Source organism: Chrysemys picta, chromosome 4 (assembly GCF_011386835.1).
Source record: "Chrysemys picta bellii isolate R12L10 chromosome 4, ASM1138683v2, whole genome shotgun sequence".
NCBI lineage: Eukaryota > Metazoa > Chordata > Testudines > Emydidae > Chrysemys > Chrysemys picta.
In genome coordinates this window covers 108464398-108479239 of record NC_088794.1, presented here as the reverse complement: position 1 = coordinate 108479239, position 14842 = coordinate 108464398, and the positions used below count along the sequence as shown (strand labels likewise).

The window sequence follows — 14842 nt, the reverse complement described above, 5'->3', positions numbered from 1 at the left end:
ACTTTTTTTCAAACCGCAATCACTTTGAATTTTTATTTGAGCAATTCACTGCTATTCAAATGATGTCTGCCCATTGGATAAAGCCTTCCTTGGCTGTCCAGCACCACCATAATGTTGTGTGAACACCTTGTTTTCAAGCCAGGGCATCTCAATCAGCCAAAGAGTATTGTTCCTGTGATACAAAGGATTAGTATTGTCCTTCCTCTACTGTCAGAGCTCACAGTCAACATTGCAAATACAACTTGTCCCTTAGCCTATTTCCAGTACTGCAGTGTAGAATGGACCTCAGTGGTGTACCTCAGTCTCATAATGAAATGTCATTGAGGTTCAGCCTACATTGCAAGTTGGGTGCCAATTTGTAACCAGGTTCCCTGAAATGACTATTGTGTGAATAGGGCCATAGAGACCTATCCTGCAAGGTGCCAGCACATCCTAAGAGTGCTCATTGATATTGATGGGAATTAAGAGCATGCATCACCTCCTTGAGATTCTTACCTTACCTTGTAGGATTGGGCCTCAAAATAGCTATGTCCAAAGGGGCTTGAACAGCAGAGCAGATTATAAATTGCATACCATAATGACTTGTTAGTGCCATTCTGGCAACCTTTACAGGAAAGGACAGGCAACGTGAAGGAAAGTAAATTATTGTAGCATTAAAAATAGAGAACAATATGTGTGCAACTGTGTGTCCAGTCATTTCTGCAATTGGCATACCCTTGAGAGAACAGAGACTAAACTTAATTAACAGAGGTTCAGAGGGATCCATTGTGCTGGCTGGCTGATTGCCACCATTGCTATTACCTATTCCATGCCTCCAGTGTTAACAATAGAGGAAAAGCTTTGGGGAAAAAGGCTAGTATGGCCATATCTTACTAGAGTTTAGTGCACTTAGGTTGTCACTACTAATTCAGACAAATAATTTAGACAAGTGCGGCATGGTAATTTATTGATAATCCCTTGAGCATCCAGTCCCGTCTGCTAATATTCTACTGGGATGAACTCATGTTAAATGTGTACGTGCTCCAAAGACCAATTTTTTTTTAAAGTGCTAAATACATACTCCCCCTAGTCATCTTTAGTTCTGTCTTGTGGTTCAAAATGATTCATGTTTTGTGTTTCTGTTGATTCTTCTCATCATTAAATGTGAAATTAACCAAACCATGACTTAAATGGCCACATCAGCAAATTTGAGGATGATCAAAGGAAGAATAGTGATTCTGAAAAATTTTGGTTATTTCTGTGGCTCAGCCCGTGACAGCAAACACGTATAGCCTGGTTCAAGCACAGCCTAAAGATTTGCATATCTCTGCACACTTCACTCTTGGGGAACCTGAATTTGCAATTGCATGTGGTGTTTTTGGACATGATATATGTGTGCAGGAAACTTGGAGTGGAGGATGGGGACGCAGCAAAAGTTCAGCATGGTAAGATTGATGTCTGCTTTCACTATGACCAAGAACTTCAGATTAACAGTGACGATGCAGCCTTAGAAACCCTAGCAAACCTTTGAGATACTCTCTCTTGAACAACAAACTGCTGTTGAAAGTTATGTAGCTTTTAAATAATAGCAACTTGTTTCCTTTATGTTTTAGCATATTACTCAAAATAAACTATTCTCCCCCCACCCCAGTGTATTTGCTCTTATACTGTACACCAAAGGCATTACATGTATGGAATTGCCCATAGGCAGGATCACATGGGGAAAGAAATTGGTGACCGGTCCTCTTGTTAGTATCCACCAGAATCTTTGGATTGATGCTCTGAATAATTTAGTATTTAGAGTCAAATCAACTATTCAGGAAAGTTTTTAAAAACAAAGCGAGGGGGAATTTAGTTGATGGATATTTTTCTTTCATTTAGGCAATGGTAGCTTGCTACCCTGGGAACGGAACTGGGTATGTGCGTCACGTAGACAATCCAAATGGCGATGGGCGCTGTATCACCTGTATTTATTACCTGAATAAGGACTGGGACTCAAAGGTATGTGAGCCAAGGATTCCAAAAGCAACCCCATATTTCTAGGCAAGGGAAGGCTGGCCCAGAAACAATTTATTGTTGCTATCAGTTGTATACTTGCATTTCATATTTTCATGAACTCTTGAACAGCTGATTTAAAAACTGCACTTTTCAGTTACATTTTGGGTTTTCTTGCTGTTTTTAGTAACCCCTTTGGAAGCTCGAAACTGAAATTGTTTCCTTATCAGGTTGTTTTTTTCCCCTTCTATTCCCCCTTTCAGTTTGTTATAGAACAGCTCATGTGCTGGGCTGCTGGCATTTTAGTTTTGTTTAGAGAAAAGAGTAATGAAGCATTTAGAAAGAAACCACATCCACTCAGGATTAAGTGGAATCTGGGAGCAGTTTTAACAAAAAGATGGCAGGTCAGTTTTGGGGTCTGTCCCTTTAAGTTGACCTGCAAAGGATCTATAAAAATTGGGTTTGTGCCCTTTTTTGCTTCTTATGATTCATGAAGAGGGTGTGAAAGACATTTATTAATTAATGCTTGTTTTTCACCTTAGGGATATTAGGAATGTGAAGTCGGATCTTTCCTGGCTTTGCTAGAAAATTTCTTGCCAGAAATGTTTGATCTCTCTCACCTTAATTTAAAGACCTGGGTATTGTGACTGCTTCCTGGTTAAACAAAGGCTGCTTTATGCCTCTCTGGAAACATAAAAGTGCTAGAAAGTGGATGTAAAAGCCCTATGGGAATATCCTTGTTCAGGGATTTTCCCTCCTCCCCATGCCCCCTGGCTAAAATAGAATTGATGTAAATGCTCTTCATGAGCCCTTCTCAACATAGGGGGCACACTGAATGCATGTTGAGGACCAAGCCCCAGTGCTGCTCTGTCTAGTGGGGAGGGATAGCTCAGTGGTTTGAGCATTAGCCTGCTAAACCCAGGGTTGTGAGTTCAATCCTTGAGGTGGCCAATTAGGGATCTGGGGCAAAATCAGTACTTGGTCCTGCTAGTGAAGGCAGGGGGCTGGACTCAATGACCTTTCAAGGTCCGTTCTAGGAGATAGGATATCTCCATTAATTTAATTTATGTTGGGAGTCAGTCAGTTCATGGTCCTAGAATACTGAGAACACAAAGGTAGTTTAAAGCTATCTTTTGTCCCCAGCCCCAAGCACAGGAATGGATTAATTGAAGATTGGGTCCCTTGAGTCCAGAAAGACTATCTGCCTGCCTTCCTGTCAGTCAGGCATACAGAACGTTTGGAGGCTAGAATTCTCATGGTAGCCCATCTTCCTTTTACTCTAGATCCCTGATCTGTTTTATTTTCCTGAATGCCTTTGGCACTATTAGAATCTGTCAAAGGTGAACTTTCCATGATGGTTTAGTATTTTAGGGGTGATCTGTTCAGGCTTATGAGCCTGCAGCTTCAGACTCCGTTCTGTGTGGCCTCTAGAAGTTACCTCAGTGGATTGGGGCCATTTGTCATGTTTTCTGGCTCCAACTGTCTCATTAGAATCCTGACCTTTTAATACATTAAAGTTGCAAGTTTTTGCTCAACTGGTCTGACCCTGCTCCCATTGAATCCTATGGAAAAACTTTCATTGACTTCAGCTGAAAGCAAGATCAGACCCAGCAAAGGAAGCACTTCCTGAGTGTGAGACGTAGCTTCGTTGCTTTATGACTATACCTCCAAGATCAGAGCCAAAATTGAGGCTCCTCTGCAGCACTGTCCCACCCTCTCTGTACTCCTGTCCTGTGGAAACCCCTCTGGAGAAGATGCTCCTGTGGTTTGCAGTGGGGCTAGCTGCAGGAAGGCAGGGAGCTTGGCTGTGTTTTGTGACACTGTCCCCCCGCTTAACCTCATGGACATCTGAATATGCATTTCCCTCTACAGCCACTGTTAAGCCAATGGCAGCAGGGCTGGGTGAGGGCTAATGGGGCAGCACTGAGACGGGCTGTCAAGGCAGATCATTTCCCCACAGATTTCCTAGATTCATGGGATTGGGAGGCCTTGCCCCCTGTATAATCCCCAGGTCTTTAAATCCCTTCCATTCAAGGGGTCACATCACCCTTCATAAGGGGAGTCGGATAGAGTTTTCCTACCTCTCTAGCCACATCCCATGAGTTTCTTTGCCAAATGGGGTGAGCGGTCTCTCATTTCTGTTTCCGTGCACATTGTATCATTACAAGGCAATTAATTCAGCCCTGAGCAGGGGATTTATCAGACCTTAAATAATAAACAAGATAAGGGCTTGTAAAATCAAAGACTGTTTCTTCAGATTTGTTGTTGGAATGCTTTCAAACCTGTTCCCAGGTTATTTCCTGGTCAGATAATACTAAGGTCACCTTCTTAACATGCATTGGTCATATAAAGCAGCTATCCTTTTAAGTGCCAACACATGCTTCCTCCACTAAATCCCAACAAATGATTTAATATTAGAGAGATGCTGCCACTGAAAAATCTTGTATTATAGAAAAACACAATCCTGAACCTACAGCATGTTCTGAATAATACCCCCACATATTGAAATGGAAAAAAGATAACCATCTACTTGACCTGTTGCACTTCCCTTAGTCCTCTAGGAGACTGGTAGCACAGACTTGTACCCTGTGCACTTCCACTGATGCATGTAAATTAGTGCAAACTTTGTCCCATAAGATCGTCAGAAACCAGAGTTAGAGATGTGACAGAAGCCACACTACAAGGACCAGAAGGAGTGAGAAGAGTGGAGGATGTATATACAATTTTATATATAAAATGCAACTTTAGATTGCAGGATACACCTGCATATTGACGTCCAATGCAGCGTTCCACTGTCAGACCCAAAAGAGAACGCCTATGTGGCTGCAATACCGGGGTTTTGAAATGCCATTTGACAGTCATGCAGTGAAGTCTGATCTCAAACCAGTAAGAATGAACAAACAATCTTCTTATGAGTCTTAACTAATTTTAGAAATGAGACTGTGAGCTCAAGTGGCTTCTATATGTTTGTGACAGAGCCTCTGTGAAGGGGGGAAGTCCTGTCTCAAAAAAGCAGTTGCTGTTTCATCGTGGCTGACTTTCTTTAAATAGATGTTTATGCTCAATCAATCTGAATTGTTTGCTAAAATCAAAGTGACTAATGTGAGGCAACAGTTTTCCAGCACTGCAATGTGCTGCTATTGCATTGCCCTCAACTTTTACTCCACATTCTTTGTGCGATAAAGAGGAAAAAATTGTCATTTTAAAATGGGTGGGTGCATGGGTGTATGTACATGGGGGAAAATAACACTTCACTCTACTTTCAGCTGCATGGTGGAATTCTTCGAATATTCCCGGAAGGAAAGTCCTATGTAGCAGATGTTGAGCCCATCTTTGACAGGTTACTTTTTTTCTGGTCAGACCGAAGGAACCCACATGAAGTGCAACCTTCCTATGCAACCAGGTAAATAAGATGTTCAGTACTGACATGTGGCCAAAGATTAAAGAGCTTGGCTCTTTTCCAACACATATATACTGTAGTATATAAAAATCTATCTTTTGGGGGGGGGGTATCTGTATAGATGCACACAGGCATATGTACAGTATAAATACCTAATGTGAATGAAGTTAATCTGGGACTATTGAAGTCAATGTACATTTCCTCACAAAAATGAGCAGCAGGATCAAGCCATATACGTGCATAACATATAGGGTGAAATTCCCCACTCCCTCTACCCCATTTGCTGCGGCCTGTGTATGCTGCTGTGACGGCATACTGGGGCTGTAAGCCCTTCAGCTGGTGAGGAGAGAATTCCTCCGTGGCAGGCTCTGCATAAAACAGCCATAGTGAATATAAGTGTGTGGGTCCTTGGAGTAGGCCTGTAGCATTACAGGGATTGTGGGTGCTGCTGCCAACCATAGGCAAGCCAAGCCAGGCCAGGCTAGGCTACCATAAGTTAGAGCAACCCCCGAGCTGGCTAAGTCACCCCAGGGATTGTTTCAGTACCTGGAGCACCTAGAATGGGAAGATCTTAAAGTGATTTCTGCCAGATCTGTGCTATGCTTCCCAGAGATATAGCACAAATTCTCCCCTGGATTTTACAGACACACAGTTTGTGTCTACAGAGATTCCCTGGTTTGTTTTATCACCCAAAAGTCAAATTAGTTCTTTATTCGTCTGCTTCCAATTTTGCAATAGACAAACTAGTGTTTTGAGCTCTCTGTATGAGAATAAACCCAGTGTTCTTAGGTGTTTGTGTCTTCTTGGGAATCTAAGAAATAAATTTTCCTTTTGTTCACAGATATGCCATGACTGTGTGGTATTTTGATGCTGAAGAAAGAGCAGAAGCCAAAAAAAAGTTTAGGAATTTAACTGGTATGATTTTTTTTCATAAATCTTTACTGAAAATAATTCAAGGCATTTCTGTTTCACTATGGTTACCCAGCACGCTCCATGCTGTGATGTCACAGCCATTACAGAACACAGCTGGCCTAACTCTTCCATCAACCTAACTCTGTAGTGTAGACAGGCCTAGATCTCTGACTGCCAAAATGAGAAGTCAAGGATAGATCATTCCAGCTGTCCTGTTCCATACACTCTCCCTGAACCTCAGATACTGGACACTGTAGGAGACAGGATACTATGCTAGATGGACCATTGGTCTGACCCAGTATGGCAGTTCTTATACAGATAAATTACTTTCCCCAGCTGAGTCTTCTGATTACTGCTATCACATTAGATGTTCAAAACACTTACTTACTTAAGTTATAACTTAACTGCATTTTCAATTGTTCGTTGTAGATGCAGGGAAGACAGAAGCAGCTCTCCACGAAGACTGAATAGTGATCTGCTGGCATAGTGCTTTTATCACAACCGTTTCTGAACTCTTTGCAAATGATGAGATCCAAAGATGACTTGTCCATTTCCAATGAAACATTAGACTTTCTTCTTACCCACAGGACTGTGCTGATTTGTCTAACACCTGCATATTACGTTTATGGTACTCACATGCCTCCTATCATGCCTGCATCTGGCAGAAGGAACCCTTGTTTTCTATTTGCCTTTAACTGAAGAAAGTAACCAAGATTTTAGTAAAAGAAGAATGTCACCAAAGCCTAATGCAAGTGGCTAAGCCAGCTGGCTTTTAGTAATAGTGGTAATAAAGATAACAAGTATTGGAACCAGTGGGGAAAAAACCTGAGTCTTATTTGCACTTTATGTAAATTTCTTAGCTCAATGGGAAGGAGATTTACAAATTAAAATCTGTTGCAGATGCCAATGGGCAATGCAAGATATTTGAAATGTGAAATTAAACTAGGTATTTGTAGAGGGTCATCTTCTGTTATGCTTAATGTGGGACCATTGATGGGCTGCTAATCACTTTTGTTGCACAGAGCATTGGCTTAACTCTCCTATATTATTACTTTCTAAAAGGATAATCTTCCATGTTGCCATCAAACTGCCTGGATTTTGTTCACATTTCAACAGTCAAGCAGTAGCAATTCAGTTGCTTAGCCCTTTTACAGCCCCTGACAGAGGGTGGGGAGGCAGTTACGTGTCTGTTCACAATTTTGTGAAAATTTTTTTTTATTTGAGATGGATCAATGTTCACTTCCCATTTTCAGTTTGTTTTTTAAAGCAGCTGGTTTCTCTGAAAGATTTGTGAGCTGGGAAGGTTGATAGCACACAAAATGCTTTAGCACTTAGAGCCAAGCATTTTTAATTCAGTCTCCGTATACCAACTTGTGTATGATAGAAGTGTGAATTTGGAAGGTAAAGATCTGTTTGGCAGCCTGACAAATGTATGATGAATAACTATCTCTAATTTAGAGTTTTGATTTCTCTCTCTGATGCCCATCCTGAGCTCGGACATTTGGTTAATTTTGTATGTATGTGCACTTTGAATGAAGAAGTGATGCTGTCCCAATTGTTCCAAATTATTTTCCCTCCTGCATTTGAGCCACAAGATATACAAAAAGAGGATTAGGCTCAGATGAGCAGGAACACATTTTCTTCACCTTGTCTGTTTTTGTTTTAAACTTAAAAGCTAGATGAGTAACTTCCACGGTGTCCCCAAGCAGCTTAAACTTCCAAACCCAGTACTTAGCAGCTCAGTATAGATCTCACTGATGTTGAGACAATTGTCATGGTCACACTGAGCACGGAAATAAATCGTTCTTGTTTTAACAATTGTACACCTAGTGTATAAACTTTCCCTCTTCATTAATATAGTTATACCAGGCTTGTCAATGTATGTCAGTACCTACTAACGTCTTCCAAGTGTATGCTTTCCTCTCTGGCTCATACTCCCGTATGTCAGGAGACAATAATGGTTTTTGGGGGGGCCAATTATGGTTTTTCTTCCCCATTTTAACCAACCCATACTTGACTCAGCTTGTCGCGTGCCTGGCCAGAAGGGGAGCAATTGGCAGGACAGCCTTCATGGGGAAGCACTTGGCTTCCACAGAACTTGACCCAGAGAATGAGTGATGATGTGAGTGCTAGGCACTGCCAAATTAGGACCTTTTGACATTATTCAAGCCTCCTAGCTAGGGACAAAAGTGCAACAGCAACACAAGATGTAAAAGCAGCAGCTTTTCTGGCATGAGAAATGGCAAAAGGAATTGAGTATTTTGAGCCATTTGTGTTCTTTAAGAAAAAAGGGGGACATCCTTATGTCTATTTTTTGAAGTCTGAATTTAAGTGAACCAGTATTGGCCAACCCCTCTTCCTCTCAGATTTCTACTGGGGATCCAGGTGTGATCATGTGGTTTTAACTCCACTTGGCCTGACTTGTGTGTGTCTTCAGGGCACACATCCTGCTGTGAATGAGAGATCTGCATTTGAGGAGGGGAGATGACACATTGATCCCTGTAAATCTTACTAGGTTCCCTCAAATAAGGCATGTAATTTGATACATTTCCTTTGTAAAGTAAAATCCTTCCACTACAGATGCATCTAAGTAGCACAGAATGGGCTTGAAGGAAACTTAATCAACTTGAAATTCTAATTCCAAAAGAGTCAAACTCTTGTCTTATCTGAAAGCAATAGGTGATTCCTTGAAAGATGAATTTATGTAAATAGTTAAATGTTGAACTCTGAAAGACTGGCTGCAGGGGAATATGCTTTAATAGTTTGAGTGTCTCTATGTAAAGTTGACATTTTCTACATTCTAAAAAATTATTTAAAGGAGTTTTTGAATTATTTGAGCGGCCAAGCCTACTAAAAACTCATTGCTTCTGATTGATTAAGTTTAGGGTTTCTGAAATCTATGTAGCCCATTAGATAGTGATGTTAGTGCAAATCATATCAGCTACCTACAATGAAGTAGTGTGTACCTTTTTTTTAAAAGGGTCTGGATATTAAAGGTACTTTTGTTATCTCTGTTGCATTAGGCACCAGCAGTGTGCTTGTGGTGTGTGGAGAAATCGGTGCATTCATTATAAAGAAAATGTTTGCTAAATGTTTCAGTTTCAGCCTATATTCTCTTGGTCTAGGTAAGAGTGTTGATTGATTTTTTTTTTTTTTTTTTTTTTTAACCTGGAAGAGACAGACCTTTCATCTCTCAATATGTAAAAATTAAACATCAAGAAACTGAGTATACAGGATTATAAAGTATTCCCCCTTTCCCTCACCACAGATCAGAGATCAGTGGAAGGATCTCTGTGGACGTTTCACACATTAATTTTAACAAGTCATTAATGAAGCCTTATTCTTGAAACCTCTCCCACTTTTTCTTGAGGGGGATGGTTGCAAACTGCTACACAAGAACAAAGTTTTTTCTTTTAGCAGTTGTACCAATAATAAAATACATGAATTGCTTCTCTAGATAGGGACTTAAGGAGTTTCTTTCCAGCTTTGGGTTTCATGGCAAAGTGTTTAAAACATGTATAGCTAAGCAGCGTGTGCCATCTGGCTGTGAAAACAGACTTATTTCTCCAGTGTATTTAATTTTCAGCCTTCCCAAAGGCACCAACAGCTTGTTTACACATATAGGTAAATGTGTGCCTTCATCATTCACATCTGCAGAACTGCCGTACACCAAATGCAAGCAATGCAAAAGGTTTTTTTTCCATAGATTTCAAGGCCAGAAGGGACCGTTTTGATCATCTAGTCTGACCTCCTGTAGAACACAGACCATGGAACTTCCCCAAAATATTTCCGAGAGAAGACCCTTTTAGGAAGGGAGGGAAAAATAAAAAAATCCAATCTGGATTTTAAAATTGCCAGTGATGGAGAATCCATGGCTTCTAAAAAAAAATTAGTTGCCTTTCCCAATGTGACTTTATTTCATATTAGGCGGTGTTGGAAGATATGCAAGCTCCACTAAGCTGTCGTTCCCAACAGGGCCTGCTGGTTGTGAAAGAAAGCTGGGAGAGGACAAAAACTTCTTTAAAAACAAAAACAGAAGGCCTTGATAATATAAAAAGAACAGGAGTACTTGTGGCACCTTAGAGACTAACAAATTTATTAGAGCATAAGCTTTCGTGGACTACAGCCCACTTGCATCCGAAGAAGTGGGCTGTAGTCCACGAAAGCTTATGCTCTAATAAATTTGTTAGTCTCTAAGGTGCCACAAGTACTCCTGTTCTTTTTGCGGATACAGACTAACACGGCTGCTACTCTGAAACTTGATAATATAGAGAGGCTATTTGTATTCTTAAGCCTGTACCCGACTTGTTGGCCTCTTGAGCAAAGTGGCCCCTCATTAATCTTTTCCCCCCTCTAGGTTACCCTTGCTCCTGTGAGTAGATGACTTCTGCAGAAGTAGAGTTTGAAAAGATCATGATCTTTTCAATTTTTTAACACCTCGTTTCTGTAAAGTATTTTATTCCATTTATGTTGAATTTAAAATGTTTGAATGTTTTTTGCAAATAGCTGGCTCGAACACCACTCACATCTAAAGGAAAATGGATTTATTTGCAGGCAAATTAATTTTTTACTTAAACTGTGATGTACTACCAGCTAGTCTTTTTGAGAGTGAGTTATGGGTAAACCTTCTCTTGTCAGGTTGTATGCTGGTCAACAATGCTGGCACTTTGGAGTCGATTCATGCGGTGATATTTTACAATCCAGCGCATTTTGTGTTCATGTTAATTAAAAAAAAATGTGGAATGAAACAAATAAAATGGTGCAGGAGTCAATAAACACTGGGCCATGTTAAATTCTGTGCTGAGCAAGTCTCTTCAGTCTTGTTTTTTATTGAGGAGGTATGAGATGTTGCATAGCTATAGAGTTGATAAACGAGATGGCATTAAACATGTAATCAATAATCAGCACTTTTTCATAGATGGTGGCCGTAGTCCTTTGGGGTACGGCACATTTCTGGAAAGTTGTCAGTGAAGAAATCTGTTTTGTTTCCAGCAGCTTGGCCTGTTTCCTTGGTCACTTCCTGCTATTTTGAGGTTAGTCACCTACCTAACTACACTCTTCTTGAAGTGCCTATTTGTTTTCACACTCCTGTTGAGCCAGATAACATTGTCAGCTGATGTGTTTTATTTTTTAACAAAGTTCACATCCTTTCTCTGCTTCTTTTTCCAACTGAGTTGCAGTTTTCTCTTCCACAAGTACGGGAGACTGCTCCACGCTTGCACTAACATTTTGTAAATTGAACAACCAGGACGTGTTCACTATGCAGTGCTGTGAACTCCACTTGACTTTTTTTTTTTTTTCTTTGCCAGTATTTTTATTGTGGGAATTTCTTTCCTACGCAAAACCAGCCTGTGCTGGAGGACTTGGTGTCCTTTTTTAAGGGGGAACTCTACAGAATTTTCTCCTCCCACTTGAAGTGTTCTATATAGCCCAGATTAATGGTCTGATTGTGACATTGAGGATTCCTCACTGTACAGACGGGAGAGGATCCATTGAAGTTAGTGGGGCTATTCCTGTGAACACATGCTCTTTACTGTGAACAAGGGGTGTCGCAACGGGGCTCAAGTGAAATTGTGCATTGTCCAGCTAAATGCCTAAAATGTAGTTGTTTGCTGTGTTGTAGTTATGCTGGTTCCACCATATTAGAAAGACAAGATAGGTGAGGTAATATCTTTTATTGGACCAATTTCTTTTGGTGAAAGAGACAAGCTTTTGAGCTTACACAGAGTTCTCCTTCAGTTTTTCTTTCGCCAAAGTTTCCCAAAGGAACATTCATAGAAAATTTATCTTGCAGCTATTTAGTGGTCTCTTTCCCCCTCCTGCCCCGAAGGAATAGGGCTAAATATATTGCACTGAGAATTCCCATGACCACTAAAACTGTTACTAATATCAGAGGTTGAAGTCCAAATTAAAAAGCAGAGGGGTTAGTAAAAATGAGCCCCTTTTCCCACAGTTTCATATGGGAACATTCTCGCTTAGATAACCCTCTTCACCAATCATGGTTAGAAGCACATATTCTTATCTATCCACTGGAAAGATGGAATGAGATTAAAAAAAAACAGCAATAGAGACTAAAACTAGCAGCCGAACTAAAGCTCTTGTTAGTAATTCTCACATGCTGATAACCCTAGTTAATGCCAACATGTTATTCTGTTCCTTAGTTAGACACCCACAGAGGTAAATCTTCCTGGATCAAGAAAGAGATTATAGATTTTGGTCCCTGATCCTAGCCTAGGCATCTTTACACACTGGAGCCTGATTTCTCAAGAGGGGAGTCAGAAGAGAGAACCACTTTGGTAATGTGTAGCATCTGAATGGATCTGAGAGTATATTATAAGTGTAGATTACGATTAAGCATGGAGAGAATTAACCTGTGAAGTAGATTACTCCAAGCTCTGAGAAAATCACATCACCTTTCTGTGCCTTAATTTTCCCAGCTGTAAAATAAGGACAATGGCATTTTATTTCTTCTCCTCTTCCTCCTCCCTGAGCTCTATGGCAGAAAATTGCTCTACAAGAGCTCGGTATTATCTTTTCACTTCAAGGGCATGTTTTTCACTGCAAAGCCTAATAGCTCTTTCTCAAATGTCCTGTGCCTTTATGGGATCTTTTGCCTTCCTGGGTAAATTAAGGCCTAGTTCTGAGCTAAAACTCTAGCTGTCTTGTGAAGACAAATACATGCTGGCCGTGAGCTTGCCTTTCCAAGAAGAGGAAGAGAGTTCATAGTGTTAAATATGTATACTTTTGCCAGGGTGGAAGCTGTTAAAATAGGAGAACTGGAGGACTCTTGTGTCTGTCTCTCTCTCTCTAAGCTGAGGAAGTTGAGCTATTAAAATTAGTGAAAGATGACATTACTGTCACCATTCTCGCTCTTTTCCTCTAATACCTCTACAAGAAATCTACATCTCTACTGTGCTGTAATAGAGACTCTGTTGCTTTAGCTTGTGAACAGTTGCCAGGCCCCAAGAAGATTAAAGGTGTCCAAGGATATGAGAGCCTCACTGGCTTTGTGTGTTTCCCTGTGTACCAGAGCGAGGGTGATTTCTAATGGGAATTAATTTTAGGAAGCTGAAATCTTCTGTTTCCAGCAAGCAATGCTGATAATATAAAAGAGCTCCCTTTTTAAAGTGAGTGCAAAAATCCTCCAGGGCTAAATTCTTAAGGGGTTCTTAGCTGCCACATTAGATGCCTAAGTCCAAAATTTAGATCCTCACAACCTCCACGTGCTGCTGCCTAAACCTGATAGGTGCCTAAATTCCTTACGTGCCCAAGTTTGTGCTGGTAAAGTCCGTACCTCAGTCCTGACACCTGTGAGCAGCTCTGTGCTTGTCCCATATGCAATGACCAGCTAAGCATTGCCACCCCTATCCTGCATGTGGGGCCTGAGCTGGTACACATGATCAGAGGGTGGCTAAGAACAGGGCTATCACACTGGGCCTCTCACACAACACAGCTGGAAAAAGAGGCACACCCCCTTCTCCCCCTACCTTCCCTTTACACCAGTGATTAGAGCACTCAAGCAGGTGGGGAAGAGCAGGGTTCACCTCTCCTCTCTGCCTGATGTGGAGCAGGGAATTGAACCCAGGTCTCTCCTCCCAGCCGCACTTCTTAACCATCAGGCTACTGTGTATTCTGACGTGTGGCACACTCAATATCTCCTATTGAAGCTGCTGTATTTGTATAAAATCATCACCACACTGCCAAATTTAATATTTATTCCACCAGCCACTTGAGCTGTTAAAAAGTTGCAAAGATTCCTAGTTGTTCCCTTCCCCCATGCTCTCTTGATTCTGGAATGAAGAGGAGAGGGCACAATAAAAGAAAGGAAGGGCTGGGAACTTCTAGTCTTGCTATCTCATAACAAGGGACAGTCAAAATTAAGAAGTAGCTGATTAAACTGCAGCTCTCAGGGTGGTATCCACAAAGGTACTCATGCATCTAGGGACCCATTTTTCAGGCATCACTGCTCTACACAAAACTTCCCCCATGGCTATTGCTTAACACTATAGGTGCCTAAACTCACTCAGCACCTAAGTTTGTCCTCTGGATGTGCGCCCTACAGCCTCATTATAGGCTCACGTATCCTGCCTGCACATGAACACTGCTGCCCCAGGCTAGGTGGCCAGCCACTTATCTAACTCACTCCCCCCCGAGCAAGTCACAAACCAGGAAAGGTAGGTATGCAACTGCCCAATCCAGTAGGTGGCCTCTGAGCACATACAGGATAAGACTTCTCCAGGTGAGCTCACCTAAAAGAGCCAGGGGAAGGAGGCCCTCCCTTATAAACCAAGGATGTGGAGGACCATCCCTTCCCCAATTCAAGTCCCTCCCTCCTCTTCTTGAGAGGGAGGAGGAGAGGGGCTTTGAACATGGATTTGTCACCTCTCAGGTGAGTGCCTGCACCCCCCCTAGACTGTGGAATAGTGTGATTTTAGGTTTCCCTCAATCTTTCCTCTTGAAGTTCCACTTTTATTAAACAATTGACTAATTCAATATCAAGTGGGCTAAAGCCAGCATTGGACTGACTCTCTAGCTCAGCGATTAGAGCAGTTATCT

The 14842-nt window shown here is 41.3% G+C and overlaps 1 protein-coding gene across 3 annotated transcripts in view; it reads left to right on the top strand.

Moving 5' to 3' along the window:
- Nucleotides 1-10319, top strand: part of EGLN3 (egl-9 family hypoxia inducible factor 3) — a 39967-nt gene extending 29648 nt beyond the window's left edge. For 2 of the 3 annotated variants that reach the window (XM_005285324.5, XM_005285325.5), the window contains exons 2-5: nt 1861-1980; nt 5241-5377; nt 6216-6289; nt 6716-10319. In XM_005285324.5, coding sequence (XP_005285381.2) covers nt 1861-1980; nt 5241-5377; nt 6216-6289; nt 6716-6753 — 369 coding nt within the window. In that variant the 3' untranslated portion in view covers nt 6754-10319. The remainder of the gene's footprint in view (nt 1-1860; nt 1981-5240; nt 5378-6215; nt 6290-6715) is intronic. The other variant, XM_065595467.1, reaches the window with a different exon arrangement.
- The last annotated feature ends 4523 nt before the right edge of the window (nt 10320-14842 follow it).